The sequence below is a fragment of the Triplophysa dalaica genome, chromosome 1 (assembly GCF_015846415.1).
Source record: "Triplophysa dalaica isolate WHDGS20190420 chromosome 1, ASM1584641v1, whole genome shotgun sequence".
NCBI classification, from domain to species: Eukaryota; Metazoa; Chordata; class Actinopteri; order Cypriniformes; family Nemacheilidae; genus Triplophysa; species Triplophysa dalaica.
Genome location: NC_079542.1, coordinates 5,610,359 through 5,630,220, shown reverse-complemented (window position 1 = coordinate 5,630,220; position 19,862 = coordinate 5,610,359). Strand labels below are relative to the sequence as shown.

The 19,862-nt window shown below is 37.7% G+C and overlaps 3 protein-coding genes across 5 annotated transcripts in view; 1 reads left to right on the top strand and 2 right to left on the bottom strand.

The window, feature by feature from the left end:
* usp10 (ubiquitin specific peptidase 10) overlaps positions 1 to 12,724 on the bottom strand; it is a 33,023-nt gene extending 20,299 nt beyond the window's left edge. For both annotated transcript variants that reach the window (XM_056746014.1, XM_056746023.1), the window contains exon 1: positions 12,455 to 12,724. In XM_056746014.1, coding sequence (XP_056601992.1) covers positions 12,455 to 12,475 — 21 coding nt within the window. In that variant the 5' untranslated portion in view covers positions 12,476 to 12,724. The remainder of the gene's footprint in view (positions 1 to 12,454) is intronic.
* A 738-nt stretch (positions 12,725 to 13,462) lies between these two features.
* Positions 13,463 to 15,608, top strand: marveld3 (MARVEL domain containing 3). Of its 2 annotated transcripts, XM_056747422.1 has the most exons (5): positions 13,463 to 13,605; positions 14,223 to 14,337; positions 14,412 to 14,458; positions 14,542 to 14,630; positions 14,721 to 15,608. In XM_056747422.1, exons 2-5 carry the CDS (start codon positions 14,320 to 14,322, stop codon positions 15,326 to 15,328), a joined length of 762 nt encoding a protein of 253 aa, XP_056603400.1. In that variant the 5' UTR covers positions 13,463 to 13,605; positions 14,223 to 14,319; the 3' UTR covers positions 15,329 to 15,608. The 2 variants fall into 2 exon arrangements, with proteins under 2 accessions (XP_056603400.1, XP_056603398.1); XM_056747420.1 differs by having other exon boundaries at positions 13,471 to 13,605; positions 14,223 to 14,458.
* Positions 15,609 to 15,678: 70 nt separating this feature from the next.
* The window catches only part of phlpp2 (PH domain and leucine rich repeat protein phosphatase 2), a 47,243-nt gene continuing 43,059 nt past the window's right edge, over positions 15,679 to 19,862 (bottom strand). Inside the window, 1 exon segment of the mRNA XM_056747406.1 lies at positions 15,679 to 19,861. Within this exon segment, the coding sequence (XP_056603384.1) occupies positions 19,742 to 19,861 (120 nt within the window). The 3' untranslated portion in view covers positions 15,679 to 19,741.

Genomic DNA, 19,862 nt, shown 5'->3' with positions numbered 1-19,862 from the left:
AGACGCTTTGTAACACCAGCGCTTTTTGTAAACCACGTGGAGACACCCGATTGTATCTTGTACTTCTCTTTCCCCCAGAGACTTTTCTCTACCGCATATGTGAGATAACACGTGAGTAGGAAATATAGTACTACGAAGTATCGTTGCACCCCCAAATATACAAAGCATAAATCATGCTCTAGAATTTCAAAAACACATTTTTAAATCTTTTTAACCTTTATTGCAGTACAATGTACAAAACACATTGAAAAACCCAGTCTTTTTTTCTACTTTAATTAGTGATAAATAGTGATTTTATTGTAATCAAGGATTAAAATGTGAAAACAACAACATTTATTTATTAAATGTAGTGGAGTAAAAAAGTATGATACGCTTTATAATGTAAGAAAATACTAGCATTTATTATTTATTGGAAAGGATGCCAGAGGATTTAAAGGTAAAAAGTCTAATAGATGAATCGAAAAATGATTGTTAGATTAGTCGACAATAAAAATAATCGTTAGTTGCAGCCCTAGGTTCATGCGTAGCTTGTCCATGAAGCACGGCTCTGCGATCAGTAAGAAATGCTGCTCGATCTTAAAGCAGTATGTGTTTGTGTCACTTATAACATCACCCGTCAAACATCATCATTATAAATATACTTTATTATTATGAAAATACCCGAGAAGGCTTGAAAAACAGTGATAGAAAGATATCTATAGGGATTTCCTGAAACTACGTGTGCTATGGTACTTCTTCTGTGGGGCATAATTGAAGTTTCTGCATGATAGTACCGTCTGGGTTTCAGATGCAACTGCATTTAACTTTACTGACAAACTGCACATGATAATTCGCACTAATCATCATTATTTTCTATTTCTCGAGCAGCCCTAATATTCAAAATTAAGGAAATTTGGGGAGTGGGTATAAGGGGGATGTATTGTTATTTTCTTCAGGCTTTTGGCATGACACCAATGGAGCAGCAGCTAATCACATGTCACATGTTAATCACATGTTAACGGTGTTTGCAGATTTATACCGTTTTCCCGGTACATTAGGGCTTTGCAAATATATTGACACTTGTAGCTATCGCAATATTATTTTTTTCGATAGCGTATTGACAGTGAAACCTCTACTATCGATAATTTTTTTTAATCATTTACATATGGCCATAAGTAAGTGGAAGTGAGCATGCCGAAAAATATAAGAACGCTTCGAGCTTCCAAAGCTCATGTGTGAGTGTGCTTTGGCCTCAAAAAATAGTCAAGGAGTAACGAGTTATATAAAATAATGTTGTTTGTAAGCATAAGAATTTAAGTCACTTGGCTACTGCAGTGCATTAGATGACAAGTTTATTCGAAAAAGTCACAATGACATTTGTTGTGCTTTGTCAGATATGACACCGGCGCATTTACAGCACAGATGAACCAGGGGTTTAAACTACCGATGTTCATTGTTTTAACTGTAATGCACCACAAAAGCCATGTGACTTACGAGACCCACCTTATTCCCCTGTGCTACCCACTTGAGGAGGTTTGGGAAACCTTTAAGGTCCATACATAGCACATAATAGCCACTCTGCATAGGTAAGGGATGTTTTTAGACTTATCCTTACAGAAAACCCCAGGTGGTGCACTGCATGTTGTATTTCTAGCTCTACTTTTTACATTTTCTATTTAAAGTATTGCAATATATCGCAAATGTGTATCGTATCGAAGTACATAGCAATATATTGTATTATGACCCATTATCGTGATATGTATTGTATCGGGAGGCATTTGCCAATACATAGCCCTATGGTACATGGCGGTATTGTTTTTAACCACATTTTCTACTGATTGAGAGATGAAATAGTGTTGTTGATTGACTTAAAATGCCTTTTTATAGTGTCATGGTGACAGTATCCCCTATAATAACTGAAAAGTTTTGTCTTCTTTAACAACTGAATTGCATGCAAAGGTAAATTGCATATAGGGCTGCAACAACGAATCGATAAAATCGATAAAAATCGATTAGTAAAAAAGTTGTCAACGAATTTCATTATCGATTCGTTGTGTCGCGCGATGCGGAGACGTTTGGTTATTAAAAAAAAAGCTTTATTTGAGCGCGGAGCGAAGTAAACACACTCGGTCTCTCTCGCGCACTGATGCTAGCAGAGTTCGGCGCCTCATATACAGGGCGGAGCAAAAATAAAAAAACGAGCGGAGGAAAGATACATGACGGAGGCAGAGAAATCAGCGCGACCCAAGTCATCATAGGTGCGGGAGCATTTCACACTAAATAAACAGAAAAACTTTGTTAACTACAAAATATGCAAACGCGACATGGCGGGAGCAACGCGGCAATGATCCAGCACCTGAAACGCAAACATGTTTGAGTCTGTGATGAGGAGGAAGGGAGTTCAAAAGCAGGTTAAGTCATTACAGAATCCTACTTTTGTTCCGTTTCGAAGTGAAGAACGTAATGTCCCTGGTGCTGGTGTTTACTCGTTATCCAGCTTGACAAGCATCACAAGTTAGCATTAGCTGGTTAATAACAGTATAATCAGGGGTGGTGTAGTTACTTTGCACTTTGCATTGTTAGACTAAAGACACGTTTTTATTCACTCGCCTTTTTTGGACCATTCATTTATCAATCTGTTGTCATGTATTGCTACACTGCAAAACTTCCTTAGTAATTTTGTCTAATTTCCAGTCCAAATATCTAAAAAATCTTAAATCAAGATTACTAGACAAGAAAATTAATTGATGCTTAAAACTTCTGTTTGAAATTATATCTCATTAAGATTATTTTTGTACCCCATCGGCGGATAATTTTTCTTGCTTTAAGCAAACAATCACTTAATTTGAGGTGTTTTTTCAGAAAACAAGACACAATTTCTTATGCTTTTTCATGTGTCTAGTACATGTTTCTTGATATAAGATTTTTTTTTTAATTTGGACTGACAACAGGACAAAACTACTAAGTTAGAAAAGCAATTTTTGCAGTGTATATTCTGTGCTTTCTCCCATATAGGTTATTATTGACAAATATATTTGTGTGTGTTGTACTTTTTAATTTAATTTTAAAGTTATTTTATAGCTCTTGGTCATCTTAAGCTTTGTTAAAATGTGGTGTATAAATGAAGCTTGCACTTACTACAATGATGGTAGTAATTGAATGAATAAGCTTCAAGTGAATTTGAGAGAGAGAGTGTGTGTGTGTGTCAGTGTTTGTCAGTGTGTGCGTCTGCGAGTGTGTGCATCTGCGAGTGTCTGTCTGCAGTGTAGTGTAGTGTAGTGTAGAGAACAAGTTCTTACATTCAAACAAATCCTGTTAAGTTTTCTGATTTGTATTGTTCTTTAGTTTTTATAAATTATTTATTGTTCTGGCAGCTCAGGTGGCACTTTTATTTAAAAAAAGTCTATATATTTGGCAGATGTAAAGCATACATGTGTATGTTTTTTGTGTTAGTCCATTTTTATTTGATTTTATTATTTTTATAACAGCTCAGGGATGTTCAAGGAGCAACATGCTTGTGCACTTTCTAAAGATTTTAGTTCTGTTTTTGAATAAAGGGTTGGAAATGAATGCTTTTCTTGGTTTTTGTTTTTATCCGATTCATCGATTAATCGAAAAAATTATTTACAGATTAATCGATTATTAAAATAATCGTTAGTTGCAGCCCTAATTGCATACATAATATTTAAGCAGTTTAGTAGAGACCAGGGCTCAATACAAATACAAATTTGCAATACAAAAGTAATCCCCGCGGCTCCTGATGACATATTAACGTATTATGAGGGGAATTGATTGGTCTAGGGCTGGGCCGATAACAATATCATATCGAATCCCAATAGAATTTATTTCGATGATAAGCTATTAGCATTTTGACTCGATATGGATTAATCTTACAGTCAAACAGACAGCAGAAATAAATGCAACAACAGTCAGTCAGCGTACAGCTTTTAGCATGCTTGTCAAAGTAACAAAGTCCATTTCATACTGCACGTGCCAAAGATAACTCTACATGAAGAAGCAAAACACGATAAAGCAGAAACGAAAGTGAAACTAACCTCGAGTTGTTATCACGCGGTCTATCAAGCGTCTAATTTTAGCAACTGCCGGTTAAACATAACAAACTTGAGGCGCAATTGCAAGCGAATTACTTCAAAAATCAAGCACAACTATTTATATTCAACGTTAACATATCTGCTAACATGAGCTTGTGCATATGAAACAAACCAGCGCTGCCCTGTACAGTTTATTGATGTAATGAAATAAGTTTGTTTGCACATTAAAAGATTGAACCTTGTATGTAAGATGCTACTAGAGCAAGACATTATTGCAGCGTTATGTATATGCGCAGGTGCTGAGCCAGTAGCGTTCGAATGTACGCAGTAACGGAGCCCTTTCATTGGTTAAATGTATTAAATGAACACTCCCTTAAATTAACGAGTCAACGTCAACCGAGTCAAAATGAGACTGAATGAACTGGTACATCTGGTTTGTGGCCTAATATCCTCTTTGAGGCAACAGTACATGACTAATAAGGTTTAATTTAATTTTAACTGGTTTAAAATTTTTCATAGATTATTATAGATTAAAAATGCATTTTTTTAATGAATCAAAATAAAAATTGTTATCGATCAATACAGAAAAAAATTAGAGTTAAAATTTTAGCCATATCGCCCAGCCATAGATCGGTCTCTAAAATAATTATTAAATATCATCTGTAAACTACAGCTTCTGCGACCGAAACTTCGGACGAATGTCAATTGGACCCAAGTGTCTTACTCACTCACAAGCCTATACGTGACATTCAGAACACGATTCTGGTTGGCCCAATGACCAAAAAAGACGATGCGGTTTGCTGTTATCTTGATTCTGGTTGGCATAAGTGCCTTATTCTTGATTCAAAACAGCAAATTTTGCAGAGAAGCGACTAGTTTGCAGTCATGAATATATTGTGCCTTATCAATGTTTAGTTTTGCCAGCGCATCTCACTTTCTCTTCATTTAGCGGTTATATGTTTTCAGGTTCTACATAAATCGTTTTATGGCTAATCGTAAACAATGACTCCCTGCGTGAGTTTTTAATAAGACCGTATCATTAAGTACATTTCAGTGTGATTGTGAGTGTGCGTGATCGCTCTTCAGTGTTTCTAATGTTGGTGATCAGGGATCACATGCAAAATGACTCGGGCATGCAGCGGCGTAACTTTCATTTGGGGAAGGTCACTTGATTGTTGCGGTGCATTACAGTTTATTCATATGACATAAAAATGTCACTTGTTCGTTGGTGTATACGTTTTTGTGCTTTGACACTGGATGTGCAAGCAAGCCCCGCGAGCGTGGATGAACGCATTTCATTCTGTCCGCGTATCTGGAATCACGGCTCTCTGTCTTCAGCGAATATAACTAACGATTGTCAGCAAGAGGAGATGGTGCATCCAGCGTTTTCCAGGAGTTTTAGTTTTTTCCAAAAAGTTTCCAATTAAGCTTTTACGCGAATGTATTTTAATGCGCGAATGCGACACCTGGCTTCTTCAATGGGATTGTTCTGCCACATCGCGACACTTTCGGTGTGGACATATTTTCTAATTAAAATGGGTTCTAATTCTTTCTATTGTCTCTTCGCGCACCGCATTTGGTGTAGACACTATATCAGTTGTAATTGTGAATGATCCGTGGGGCTGTCAGTGATGGTAAACTGTATAGTTTACAGTACAACCTCATGCAGTAGATGACGTCCCTGGTCGCCCCTGCTACAGACGCCCCTGCTACTGTAAACCATCCTATTTATGTTTTCAATTAGCCTAATATCATACCCCATTCCATACTACATTGTCAGACCTTTAGCTATTTTGTGTAACCGATCATTATAACAGAGACATTATTAGACGGGAAAAAGTAAATAGATAAATGATTTAAAATGCATGATTGACGTTGTTGTGATTATAAGGGCCTATTTATAACATTACCATCTATCTACTGTATTTACTTAAAAGCAAACCAAATAAATGCATCATAAATAACAAATCTTTATACAGCAAATACCTAAACAATTGGGATCTTGTTAAACTAATTCTTAACCTGGTTTTAATGTCAAGCTGTCATGTTTGAATTAAAGTCCATAAACTGGTGTTTGAATTGGTGTTTTCACCTCATTTTGGCACAAGAAGTGGCAACTCTACGTGTTACAGAATTTGCTCAGTTGGATCTGAAAAGTGGAACAAAGAATTTCAGGTAATTCAAATAGAACCACAATTATAGGCTTAAATATAACTGCAAGCAGTAATCATCGGGTTCGAGCAGTCTAAGGGGACTAAGGTCGACTGCCTTCGCTGACTACGGTCAGGAATCGCACCATAACACATCCGCAACGGATGACACTTACCCATATCCAGAAAAATGAAAGAAATGGTCAGCAACGGTTAATACAGACCACGCATGCTTACACTCATATGCAGGTTTAAACAGATAAGGGACGAGTGAAATTAACCAATTCTCATGTCTCTACGATGTTCTGTTCCAGAGATATAGGTCTAGCTTAATGGTTGCTAAGTTAACCTGTTTAGTTGCTATGGATGTGGCATGGCACCTGCCATACATTATGATAGACGTGTATACATTTTTTTTAAGGCTTAAGGCCAGGAGCATCTTAAATAGATACATTGATTCACATTCATAATATTCTAGAATGCCATGGCATTTAAATTATGCTTAATTTTATACAAACACCTCACATAATACAATATACCCCATTTTGATGTTTGCTTTGAACTTCAGGAAGTCATGTTTACCATGTCTAAATGCCTAAATTTATTGAGCTGCTGCCATGTGACTGGCTGAGTAGCAATTTGGGTTTACATGCAATTAAACTGGTTTTATCTAATAAAGCTGTGTTATATATATATATCAACACTCATCTTAAAAGCAAGCAGACATGTGCTATATTTATAGATGTGTAAATATGGAGCAACGTTTAATGTGTAATACATTATATTTCTAACACTGTCTTCCTGTGAGACACATTTCATTACACACACATGCACACTCTCGATCACACAAGACACACAGAACTATACAGTGCATTCAAACTCATATGATACAGAGGGAAATGATATCCATAAACACACACGCACACTACACACCTTTATCCTGCACATATTTATCGTTCCTTTAGCAAAGCTACATGCATTGTGATCTGGTGACTCTATAAGAAAGCCATCGAAATGAATGTCTCTTCCTATGAGCATCACATTTTGCATGCTTGTTAAGTGTCATAATATGTATAATAGTACTAAATGGCAAGTAAGTTGGATTATTTATTAAGGAGTATCGACATATAACATACTCGTTTCACGCTAATATAATAAAGGACCCTGTTATGGTCACAAAACAAAAAAAAACTCAACATGATTTTGATGATTATTGACCTAGAGAGTCCAAAGAAATGAACTGAGGTGGAAATTTTGAAATTGCTTGAAAATCCTTGAACAAGTTTGAAAAAGTAGTTTTTTAAATCATCACCAATAACTCACAAACCATTTGATAGACATCAATGGTTCAAGAGGCAAAGTTGTTATGAATAAGGAGATCTATCGTTTGATATCAATAGTTTGTGTATTACTCAAATGTCACGTGACGAACAGTTGTCTAGGCCACCAAAAGACATGTGCATTTTGCCATTTTTATTATTATAGCGCCACCTAGTGTCCAAACGCCACGTTCTTTTTTATGTGACATCCTAGTGATGGTCTCCAGATATTTCCTGAGCCCCTTGCTGAAATGTTAAACCGTTGTTGATTTGAGGCCATTTAAATGTGATAGGCTCCGCCCATTTTTTTATTTTGGGGCCCCTAAGCGATCGTGAAAGGAAATTTCAACTTTTTTTGATAATTATTTACCTTCACACTCCACACAAGTCATCTACATTGGTTTGGGTCTGATCGGTCAAAAACTCAGGGACAAGTTTGCGAAGAAAGGTTTCTATCAATATCTGCGATAACTCACAAACCATTTGATCGACAGAAGTTGTTCTAGAGGCAAAGTTGTTTAGAATAAGGAGATCTATCATATAATACAAATAGTTTGGTTATATGTCAAGTGTCACATGATACACAAATGTTTAAGCACTACTAAAGCGTTACTTCGCCCCCCGGTGGCCAAATGAGTTCACATTTCTTACAGACCTTAAGGACCTTGAGATGAATAAGCCCAGCGAGTGTCGTTTTGATCGGCCTCCGTTTACCCGGTGTAATGAGTGCTCAAAATTCATTGGCCAATGGCGGCCATGTTTTTTGACATACGTCAATGTCCTTTTAGATATTCATGAAGCATGAGACAAAGACCCACCATACCAATTATCAAGTCATTCGGGCAAAGGGTTGCGTAGTTATAGCCATTTTCTAGCTCATTCAAATTATAGCGCCACCTAGTGGCCAAACGCCACATTTTTTTTATTATAACTCCGGACTGAGGGTCTACACATATGTTCCAAGCCCCATGAAGATATCTCAAACAGTTCACGAGTTATGGCCATTTTAGCTAAATATGCCACTTCCGGTTTGGACGTTTTAGCGCCACCTAGCGGCCGTGAGCAGAAAATTCAACTTTTTTTCGATAACTATTTACATTCACACTCCACAGAATTCATCAACGTTGGTTTGGTTTCGATAGGGCAAAAATCCAGGGACTAGTTCATTTTTTTTTTTTTTCATAAAATGCAAATTAGCGAAAAAATTTGCATACCGGAAATGAAATCGGAGATATACGTTTTTTAAGTTTTGAGCCAGTGATTACACTGATATAAGACACTTGGGTGTGCGACCAATGGTTTAGGAGTATAAGGCGCAAACGCGCTTTTCATCGTTGTAGCGCCACCTATGGGCCGATTTGGCTGGCTCCGTGTATCTGAGTAGCGACAAGGACTACTACCATCTGACCAAGTCTCAGCTCTGTCGGTCTTACGGTTTGGGCTGCAGCATCAGTTTTAGGGCAGAATAATAATAAGAATAAAACTAACAAATACAATAGGTTTCTAGCCCTTCGGGCTCGAACCCTAATAAAAGGCCTCAAGCTAGAGGTTCAATCTGGGCTGGTTTTATTTTCAACTTTTTGAGTGGTAGATCTGGCCTTTCAACAATTCTGAGGTCTGGGAACATGGGTTCAAAAATGTTGGTGACAACTGCTTTAGATGAAAACATACGCCCAAGGCATACAAACTACTTAAAACTAAAGCATGCAACATTGTGTGCCATTAGAGGCACCAAACTCCAAACCAATTGTTTTCAAACAGGTTTTTCTTGGTTAAGCCCAAATTGCTTGGTTGGCCAATTCAAGATGCTCAGAGCAATGTTTTGATAGTAACAGTTTACTTGTCATGAAAACAAATGGCTCAATCTCTTAAACCAGGATGTTTTTACAAAAAACTATTTACCTTCTTAACTTAGATGTTGCAACTTGCTGTAGGCTGAACCCTTAACTGTCCTTCGCTTAGTTAATACAGGTCATCTGGTCCTTTAATGGTCAGACTGTCCTGTAGATAACATGCTTCCCCTGCAGGCTATAATTATCTTAATCCTACAAGCACTAACTGTGTAACTCAAAGACTCTTGCACTAACTACTCACAACGACGTGTTACTTAGTAAAGCCCAAAGCATGCTTTGCTTTTGACATCCACGCGTTCGCAAGTAATTAAATGGCCATGCAAATCTTTATGGCAGCCTGAAAGTGACCGAGGTGAAACTCAAACGATGCTCTCTACACATGCACGTAATCCTCCCTTCATGTTCGACACTAGCAGGATGAAAAGGGAGACCATGAAAAAAAGAAACTGCAGTTCAAGCACATGTAACTGTTTGAAAACCACATTGCTGAAATGGCACCACAAACAGCAAGCAGTAATCCGATGGCCTCTGGATGGCTACTACAATCACAACAGAAAGCATTTTTCTTTGCCCCTTTTTCGACAGGCAGCACGCACGTACCACACTAAACTCTCCCTTACAGCTGATTTTGAATGGGGATTATCACAAATTAACTATTTGCATTACTTCAACATGTTCTGATAATAAAACATGCAAGTTTTACTGAAAAAGATCAAAGAGGAACTGCCTAACTGATGCGTATGAAGCAACCGATGGAAAATGTCATTGTCACCCATTCTATTGAAGTACAACATTTAGGTTCAAGAATAACAAATGAACCGAACCTAACCTATCTGGTAAACGCATAACCAGTGACCTTCTCAACATAAATGACACTTCTACTCTCAGCCAAATGCCTGTAGTTATGTGCGCTCCAAGCATCCAGACTTTTAAACCCTTTAGCAAATGTACAGTTATACAGTCACCGAGAAAGTCAATTTGTAAAGCAACAGGCCATGCATGAATCAATCATATATTACTTTTGTATACAAAGATGGAGCAAAATAAATCAATTCACAAAATAAAGGTCAATGCTTAAAGTTTTAATTCAGCGCTAAGAGAACCATTCAAAAGAGTTGCCATGGCCCCCCATGCCAAAGCACAGGCTACCAAGTATAAAACAGATGTCATCATACTTGGAGAGTGCCCATCAGCTGCCCGAGTCCCCTCCATTTATCTATATTAGGATACAACTGAGGGATATCCTCATAAGTCATCATAAACTGACACACGGAATTGCAATATTTTGAACCTTACTTTGACAGCTTCATTCATTCAGTATTCATCTCCTTCAATCCCATGTAAAGTATTCACTCCAACATTTTCATAGCACTGGTAACCATATGACCAAAAACTTAGAGATACAAGCATGATGCCAAAAGATTGATTAAATCAGAAGCTATTGTTCTTAAGTTGTGAGATTCCAACAGCATTGTGCATTTTTTCTCAACCATTTAACTTATTGTCATCAGTACTAGAAGTACTGTTAGCTGGCGGCATAATAAAATGGTGGCCTGTTGGAGAATCCCGCTGCTCTCAGGGGAAACAATAGTAATTCATGTTCACAATTTTGTGAACTTTGCCGTTTTCTGGTTTGGTTAACTGCTTCAGTTGCGGCACAACAGCCATAACTGTGTATAAAGAATAACCATAACATGTGAACAACAGTAACCATTTATTACAATTACACACAGCTGTTTAGAAAAAAAACCTCTGCGCTTACATAAGACTTAAAAAAGGACAAAGTTTAAAGAAAACTAAGCATATTCTTAGAGTTGTGTGACATACCCCGAACTATTTTGACAGGTAGCCTAAACAAAGCGAAAAATTATTACAACGTTTAAGCTTTGTAAATCTAGGCATCTTATTTTAACACAACAGTCGACCCTGTCAAAACATTTCATAATACTCGCCATTAGAAACCACACATTTGTACCACATGGCATTAAAGTGAAAGTAAACAGGTTTTGAAGACATCACTTAAAAAAGACCAGTTTGTTTCTGTAAATGCATTAGTATTGATGTTAATATGGCTACATTTTGCTACATTCAGCTCTTGGGGGTTAAATGTATCATTTATTTTATTCGGCTTAAAGTATCAGTCAAATAAATAAACATACTAGCAGCCTATACATTTTTCCCAATTTGTACTTAATCTTAGGGTTTTTTCTTCATGTATGTACATACTGCATGTCCAATGCCAATGAAGTGCTTGAAACTGACATTGCCATCCAGTATGTGGCTAACAGTGTGAGCTACAATGATGTAGCATCTTCACGAGAAGAGTTCACATGCTAGCACGTTTAAAGTTATAGCTAACTTTAAGCCTAAAAAACAGTCTGCGGCGAATGAAAACACGCGAGGGTAACGAAGTGTCGTTTTAAACGAACTAGCGTTATATGCTGAAAAACTTTAACGAAAGAGTTTGAATGAGAATCGCGACGGGAAGCGATACCGCCCCCCAAATCAACAGGCCTATTTCACTAACGTTGCATTAAGCAAACGCCACGATTCCGTTCAACTTATTTTAACTGCAGACACTTCACATACATACTTCAAACTCTATTACTACATTCGGTCGCGCGTGTCAGAAGTGTAAAATCCGATATAAATGTCATCAAAAGCGTCGCATGTTCTCACTGAGGTAAACATTAGCCTGCTAATATAACCGTTATTAAATGAGCACGCGCGTGGCCAGGCCGCTGCAGCAGCGCGAGCGGGTCACATACAAACTCTTGGCGGATAAATGCACACTCGCCCGCAAACCTTCACGCGCGGCCTGGTGACAGCTGAACGTGACTGTTGCAATGTGCTCGCGAGGCCTGCTCGAGCTAGCTGCGCGAACGTGAGAGGCTCGAATACGCGCGTGAGTGAGGCTGTGGGCCTGCAAGCATGCTGAGGATGATTCAATGAGCTTCACAATGACATATCGCGCATACCTTAGAGTCCCACGGAAAGCATCGCGTGGGGCGAACAGCCACTTTGTAATATGTTATTATCCTAAAGTGTATGATCTGTATTTGACACGAGCATGTGCAAAAGATCCAAAAAGTGTCCCCTACCTGATTACTCCGCGAAGCCATGCTCCCGGTGAGGCTTCTCCGCGATTACAAGATGAATGTTTTCACAGGGGGAAGGGGGGTGAGGTGAGTTTGTGGTACTTGGTTTTACCAGTAAACACCTAATGTGACATGTTTACCATGTTGCGATGGTTTGTCACACAGCTGTATTTCTCGAGTTCAGCGCCACTACTCCAGCATATCACGCTGTTTCACCCACCGTCGCCGCCATCTTTATCTCGCGCCTGTGTGTGGCGCTGCCTGCGACTGCGAGTGGCTCGAGAGCGCGCGGTGACGTCTGGCCAGGAGGGTGGGCGCGCGAAAATGACGCGCACGTTCAAATACATGAAGCAAAAAATGTGAATAATATTATTCTTAGTTTACACACTATGAAGGAGTTGTTTTGTATCAATCTTATTTTGGTAAACATTTTCCCTGAAGATTTAATTTCTGATGCTTTTTTAAAAGGAGGCCTGCTGTCGTTATCATTGTTTCTGAAAATATTGCACGACTAAGCGCTTTCACTTGTTCCTGATATATGTACTTCATTTATGTTATGTCTTACTATTAAGAATCTTGGAAAAATGTTAGCAAATGAGATTTCTGGGACATACAAAAAATTTGTATTGTTTCTATTTTGGTAATGGTGCCCAAAAAATCTCATGTTTTTCTAAAAATCTTTCTTTGTGATTAACAGAAAAAAGAAATATATGCTTGTTTTGGAACAACTAGAGGTCGACCGAATTTTCATTTTAGGGTGAAATATCCCTTTATATACCTTGGTCATATTTTATAAATACATTGATTTAGACGTTTTAATATTTACATTTAAATTGTAGATGGCTCCTGTTCTTAGACCTTTTTACAATGAAACGCTTTTAACTTCCATTTTTATGTAAATTTTAGGCGTGTTGCGGGGCTGCGCAGACTGATCGATACGTGACATCAAAGTACCGCGATACCCAGCGGTACTATGCCGTCATCAACCGATCAGTCTGCTCAGCGCCGCTTGAGATCGAGCACACCTCTTATGACGCTTTTGTAGGGCGGGGTCAAAGCCAGAAAGGTATTACAGGTGTACAACTCACAACAACTGACCGAAACTCTGATAAATCACCAATTCAGAGGCTGATTTCGTTCATTCTGAGTTGAAGGTAAGATACGGGCTAATGAATTGCTTTATTAATGAGTTGCAATTCGGATTTACATACCTTATCATTGTGTCATTTTTACTTTGATGAGATTCAGGAAATGTGACCGAGAGAAAGCTCCCGAATAAATGCACATAATATTGATTTGACCTGAACAGCATTACGTTTATCAAATACGCAAAACCACAAGAAGTTTTTAACTTGTTAAAGCTCAATCACATCAGTTTGGCTAACTGTAACGACCTGTGAACGGTCTCTTTAAATCACAGTTTCTCGTTCTTTATCAAAATGTTTGCATGCAGGACACAAAACTCGTCTCAAACTTACAATCTCAAACCAGAACCTTTTCAATAATTCAATTCGTGTAACCTTGTTTATTATGGCAAATTCTATATTTTATAAAGTGATATAAAACTGTCCCTTCGGGCACCTTCTAGTCCTAGGGGTCCCCAAGTTTGGGAACCACTGCTTTAGATGCATCAAGGCAATGAGATCTAAAGGTGATTGTTTAACTTAGACTGTTGAGAAACAATTGCTTTTTTAAACACAAAATAATATCCATGCACTATCTATATTGTCACACAATTAACCAAAAATACGTAAATTATCATTTTTCTTAGGCAATGCCGGAGTCAAAGCAGCATTACAACGAAAGGAACAGAGACTACTTGAGTCAAGAACGGAGAGCTGGAGAGAGGGGACGGGATCACAGACCGGATGCAAGATACAAAGAGGAAAGAACACCACATGATAGGGAGGGTAAATCACAGAGCCATAGAAGTAAACATGTAGATGCTTACACACACAGGGAGGACCCCCGTATACACAAGGACGACAGACATTATAATCAGGCAGCGTAAGTAATGGCACCTTCTAAAATGCTCAGTGAATTATAAGACATTCTTTGATATCCTGCTGTGTTTAAATGTTGATTTGTAGGCCCAGTACAACAACATCATACTATGATGACAGTGAACCACAACATAGAGATGCACTTTACAACTTAAGATACATCACCACAAGCAGAGGTAAATCTATTTAAGGATCCAACTAACCAAACCTTTGTCTAGTATTGTATCAAAGTTATATTTGACACTCTCTATGTTGATCTTCTGTAGGCATTTGTCAGGTGATGGAATTCTTCCTAAACTTGTTGATCGTCATCTGCTCTGGAGTTTCTCACAGCAATTCGGGTCAATACAAGGACATCGCCAGCTTGGGCGGTTTGTACCAGTATTACTACGGAGGAGCCAATGCGTTCACTGGTGACGACGCTAAGAAGGTACAGGATCTCGATAAACGGTTTTACCAGCTCAAGCTGCCGCCTTACGTCTTCAGCATGGCATGCGGCGGGGCATTAATGGTTTACGCCTGTGCCATGTTGGCTCTGGGAGTGTTTCGCATGCCGTACCGTTTCCCTCCTCTGTTGCTTGCCGAAGCACTGGTTGATGCGCTCATAGGTCTTGGTTTTATTCCCGCCGTGGCTTTCTACTTCATAAAGCTGCAGGAGATCTACAGCAACACCATCTGTAAAGAAAGGGAAGCGATGTATAACAGCAAAGGTCACAGGGGATTCGAGTGCAATCTGCATGGGGCAGACATAGCAGGGGGCTTGTTCGGTGTGCTAGGAATTATTATTTATCCCTTGAGTGCAGTGCTGGCCATCAGAGCATTCAGAAGAGTGTGGAAGATGAAGCAGAGACCGACAGAAGACGGAAACCTCTGAGAAGTTCAAATGTTGAGAGGAGAGATTTGATAAAACATGTTAATGTTTTAGTTACTGGTGTTACAATGTTAGAAATAGATTTGATTTACTGATGTATATTTTATAAACAATGACCAGAAGTTGGCACTCATTTTTAACATAACTGTCTTTTGCACATGTTTTTAATGCTTTTTTGTACAAATGTCTCACATACAGTATGAAGTTCTATTAATTGTTTCTATATGTATACTTCACAGTCATTTATCAATAAATAAAAACACAATTGTATTAAATACCACTATTATATGTTTAAGATTTAATGTATCAAGCAACGTTTTTTGTATTCTTAAATGTGGATCAATTGTTGTTTTTGATATCCTTTATTATACAGTATCTTGACATTGGAAAAAATAAGGACACACAAGCCTCGTAAAAATGGAAAAAAATGTAAGACATATCACAGTAAAAAATTTATTGCTACTTGGCTGAAAAGTTAATTAAAAATACAGCTTTCTGCTCGAAACTAAGCATACTGTAGCAGCATCTCAAATGAAAGAATGATTTACCACTCGCTCTAAAAATCCAAATAAGTACAGTCCTAGCTGGCAAACAGCAAGAGGCCTCACATGTTGTTTAACTAAATCAATGAACAATTCACCGCAATGAAAATAAACAGCAGTTTACTGCATGCTTAAATATAAACTTAAAAATAGAATATACAGTGCTTTAGATATGAAAACAATCTCATATAAACGAAAATGTACATTTTGTACAAATAATCACATTATATATTCTTTATATAATATATGTATTTATATGTATATATAGTCATTTATAGAGGGCATGCTTCTCACATTAAATACATATCTTTAAAGATAGTACTTAGATGGGTGACAGTTTACTATAGACCTTTAATCCTAGAGGACCTATGAATTTGCATGAAACAATGAAGTACAAAAATAAACCTCAGCTTCTTGGCATCGCGAGGACATATTAAAGCATCTCTTGAAAAAAAAAAGACAAATAATGACAAGATCAAGCTTTGGTCACATGTCAAACAACAGGAACATCATCTGAATCCATGTCTTTTCAAAACGAACCGTGAATATGTGCAAATGTCCATTAATACACCAGATTAAACAAAGTGTTTCTTCATTCTAACTAGTATTATCTTCTACAACACACAGGTCATGCACCACCAACCATTCTCTCACACACTGCACACATTTTCAGACTTAATGGTAAATGCTTTCAGTGTCACATACAGTAAAAGAAATCAAGATTGACACGGTGTGGAAAAAAAATACACATTTCTGCATACATTGTATACACCGTGAGACAAACAGTGGTTCGAAGGTGAGAGTGTGATGAAATCAGAAGTATGTAGTTTCCCAAACTCACAGGTTGAGACATTGCTATTAAGCTCAAACACAGCAATGTTTTTTTGTGGAATTAATAAATTAAAAAATTAAATAATAACACATATCACCATTAACTAACAACACTGAAAAATATGTATGATTATAAATTGTATTAAATTTCCGAGCAGGGTCATTTTAAAGGCAAAATATAACCTGCTAAACTGATTCTCTGTGGTGTTGCGCAACCACTTCTCCATCTAACAATCTATATATCCTCTATAATATAATAAATAATGAAATATTCCGTCAAAAATAACATCTAATGAGAGTGTGTCCATATAACTGTGCTTTTATTCCCCCTTAAGCATATTATTAAGTCCCATCATAGCAGGTGCTTTTGACAGATGAACGTAAACTCAATGGATTAATATCTCCAATATATTAATATATCCTGAATATATTGAAATGCACAGAAAATGTGTATTTCCAAGAACTTTTAGTTTAACCAAGTTTCGGTCAATTGATTAAGCAATACAACATAACGGTGGTCCAAATATGGCAATTAAACATTTCAACATGATGATAGTATAGACAGAATACCACACAATGACACTGTTCAACAACATAGTTTTGTTGTCCTCACACGCCAACACATATTTATGCCAATAGTTTTCCCATTATTTTCTCATATTTGATCTAGGATTTATTTTCAATAGATAATACCGATTAATCAAATTAAGTGATGCGACCATTTTACAACATCAAGTAATGCAGATGATGTCATAGGAATAAACAGGTCTAAGGTCCCTTTGGATTGTTAGTAAGGTGGCTTGATGACGGCTGTATAATCTAATTGTGCAAACATGTCAATTTATTTCTAATCAGAAAGCTAAAATTGTATTCAATAAAATGCTTTCGATAGGCTTCACTTAAAGTGAATAATGAAGAAAGTAGCCAATAAGTGTTCAGAATAAATCAAAACTCCTTCAATGCTGTTTAAAAGCATCTCAGGGCGAGACATCTACAAACTGGCTGATGAAATATGTTTATAGATTCTTTGAGCTTTCTATAAAATGATTAGACGGTTTAGAACCCTTTAAATTATTGCGCAATACTGTACTTAAGCATACATCTTTAAATGATTTCTTGGGATCTTTGCGATTTCCAGCAAAATATATTACACATATTTAAGAGCAAAATTGGAACTGCAACTCAATTAAAGTCAAAAGTGAATTATGCAGACCAGTTTTAAGGCAAATGCAGAAAAACCTACATGTCATACCAGATTCGTCTAACATAAAATAAAATGTACCTCATTTGAAATGCCACTTTTACATGTCGTTTGGCACAAGCACTACAGCTTCTGGTCAGCAGCTAATTGTAATATAACAGACAAACGTGTCTTTCCAAAGATTTCAAAATGCACAAGATGTTATATCGGTAAACTATTAATTCAAGAGTCTTCCAAGATAAAGATATTACTGTAAAAGCAGGGCTTCAAATTTTTATCATGCTGCTACTTTTCTCCTACACAAACACAGATCTGTTTGCACATTTGGCACAAATAGCATGCACATGACAGTGAAGAAAACAGTTGAATGCAAAAATAAATCTTTACCTATAATTTATAAGTAGATTTGATTAGAATTTCGAAATTTAAGTGTCAAAAACATTATTAATGTGGATGCTAATTCATTGTTTGTTTTGCGTACATCAACGTTTTAACGTCCATTGGAACTGTTTCTGGCTTCTTTATGCATGTAAAAATATGATATAAACATAATGAGTGTATGGATTAATCATGATGTGAAATATGTGCTGATGGCCTGAACATCATACATTGGCAAATGGAATAGTGGACTTTGTGTGGCAGCATTTTAAATCTAACAGAAAAAATCCTTCCTGTTTTTAATTCCAGTTTTAAATGAAAAGGTTAAATGTATTATTGAAAGGTCATTATTCACAATCTGCTAGCCTGCTTTATACACAGGGAGACCATTACAAAATGACTGTTGTTTCAAATAATCACCACTAGGTGTCCCCTCACGAGCATGGTGCTTTCCTGCACATATTCCCTTATGATTTGATTGTGGCAATGGCTGACTCCAATGACCCATTCATTCTTTAGATCCTCTTATTAAAATAAAACTTTATAAATACTTTTTCTTAAGCATACCACTTGCATTGCAAAATAAAGAACACTCTTCCACACTCGCAGCACAATACAACATAATATACCCTGTACATCTTCATACACTTTTTTTTCTCCATGAGATGAAAATAAACTCAAGCTCAATCACCTACAGCAAAACTAATATTGAGACATGTTCACGCCGTGATGCAATGGAGTTCTGTCATATTCATGGCACACTCAAAAGTACTTGAAACAACCCGAGACAGTTCAAATTAAGGTTTTGTGAGGTCTTTCTAGTCTTCTCACTATGAGTTTCTCTCTCTGACCTCCATCTTTTCTCTCGCAGGTTTTGAATGTTGGGTTCCTGTTGTCTCACGTCCCCATGGCTTTGTCGGGAGGCAAGTGAGAAGTTCAGAAGAGCAAACTCACAACTTCAAAAAAATTCCTGCATAACAGCGATCTGTTTGTCCTTCGGAGAACACTGCGCCCTCTCTAAAACCCATCTTTTAATCTTCAAGAGGCACTTTTCTCATCTTTTGGTCTCAGTTTAGCTGATAGCATTTAGCGCCAGAAGGCAAATGTGATGACCGAAACCGACCGAAGTCGACCTAAGCCTGTGACCGTCGCAATAAAGGGCAAATGTGTTAATGAGCTCATGTATGGTGACGTATAAGGTCCTCCGTGCAGAGGTTTTTGGTCAGAAACAGCCTGTGTATTTCAAGACTTCAATCTTCACGATTTCATCAGTCTTGAAACGTGTGCACTTTCTTCCTTTCTATGATCCGGACATGGCTTGCGCCACCACGGATCGGCCCAGGAATGCACATGCAGGGACCCACACGCGATGACGGCGCTAAATAAGAACTACAATATCTCCTTGGCAGGAAGAGCAAGAGCTTGCCTTTCGATGTGGCACTATGACACAGAGGTGCCGTCCTGCTACAGAGCTGTGTCATAGACATCCTGTTGCAGGACGGTGGTAGGGTGGTCCCAGCTAGGGTCTCTTGCCGACGGCGGTGACGAAGGAGGAGGTGGTCCTGGAACTACCGGACTATGGCCC

Coding starts and splice junctions, on each gene's coding strand:
- marveld3 (XM_056747420.1), top strand. CDS start 14,226: ATGCCGGAGTCAAAGCAGCATTACAACGAAAGGAACAGAGACTACTTG. Junction 14,459..14,541: donor AGACATTATAATCAGGCAGC/GTAAGTAATGGC, acceptor GTTGATTTGTAG/GCCCAGTACAACAACATCAT. Junction 14,631..14,720: donor ATACATCACCACAAGCAGAG/GTAAATCTATTT, acceptor GATCTTCTGTAG/GCATTTGTCAGGTGATGGAA.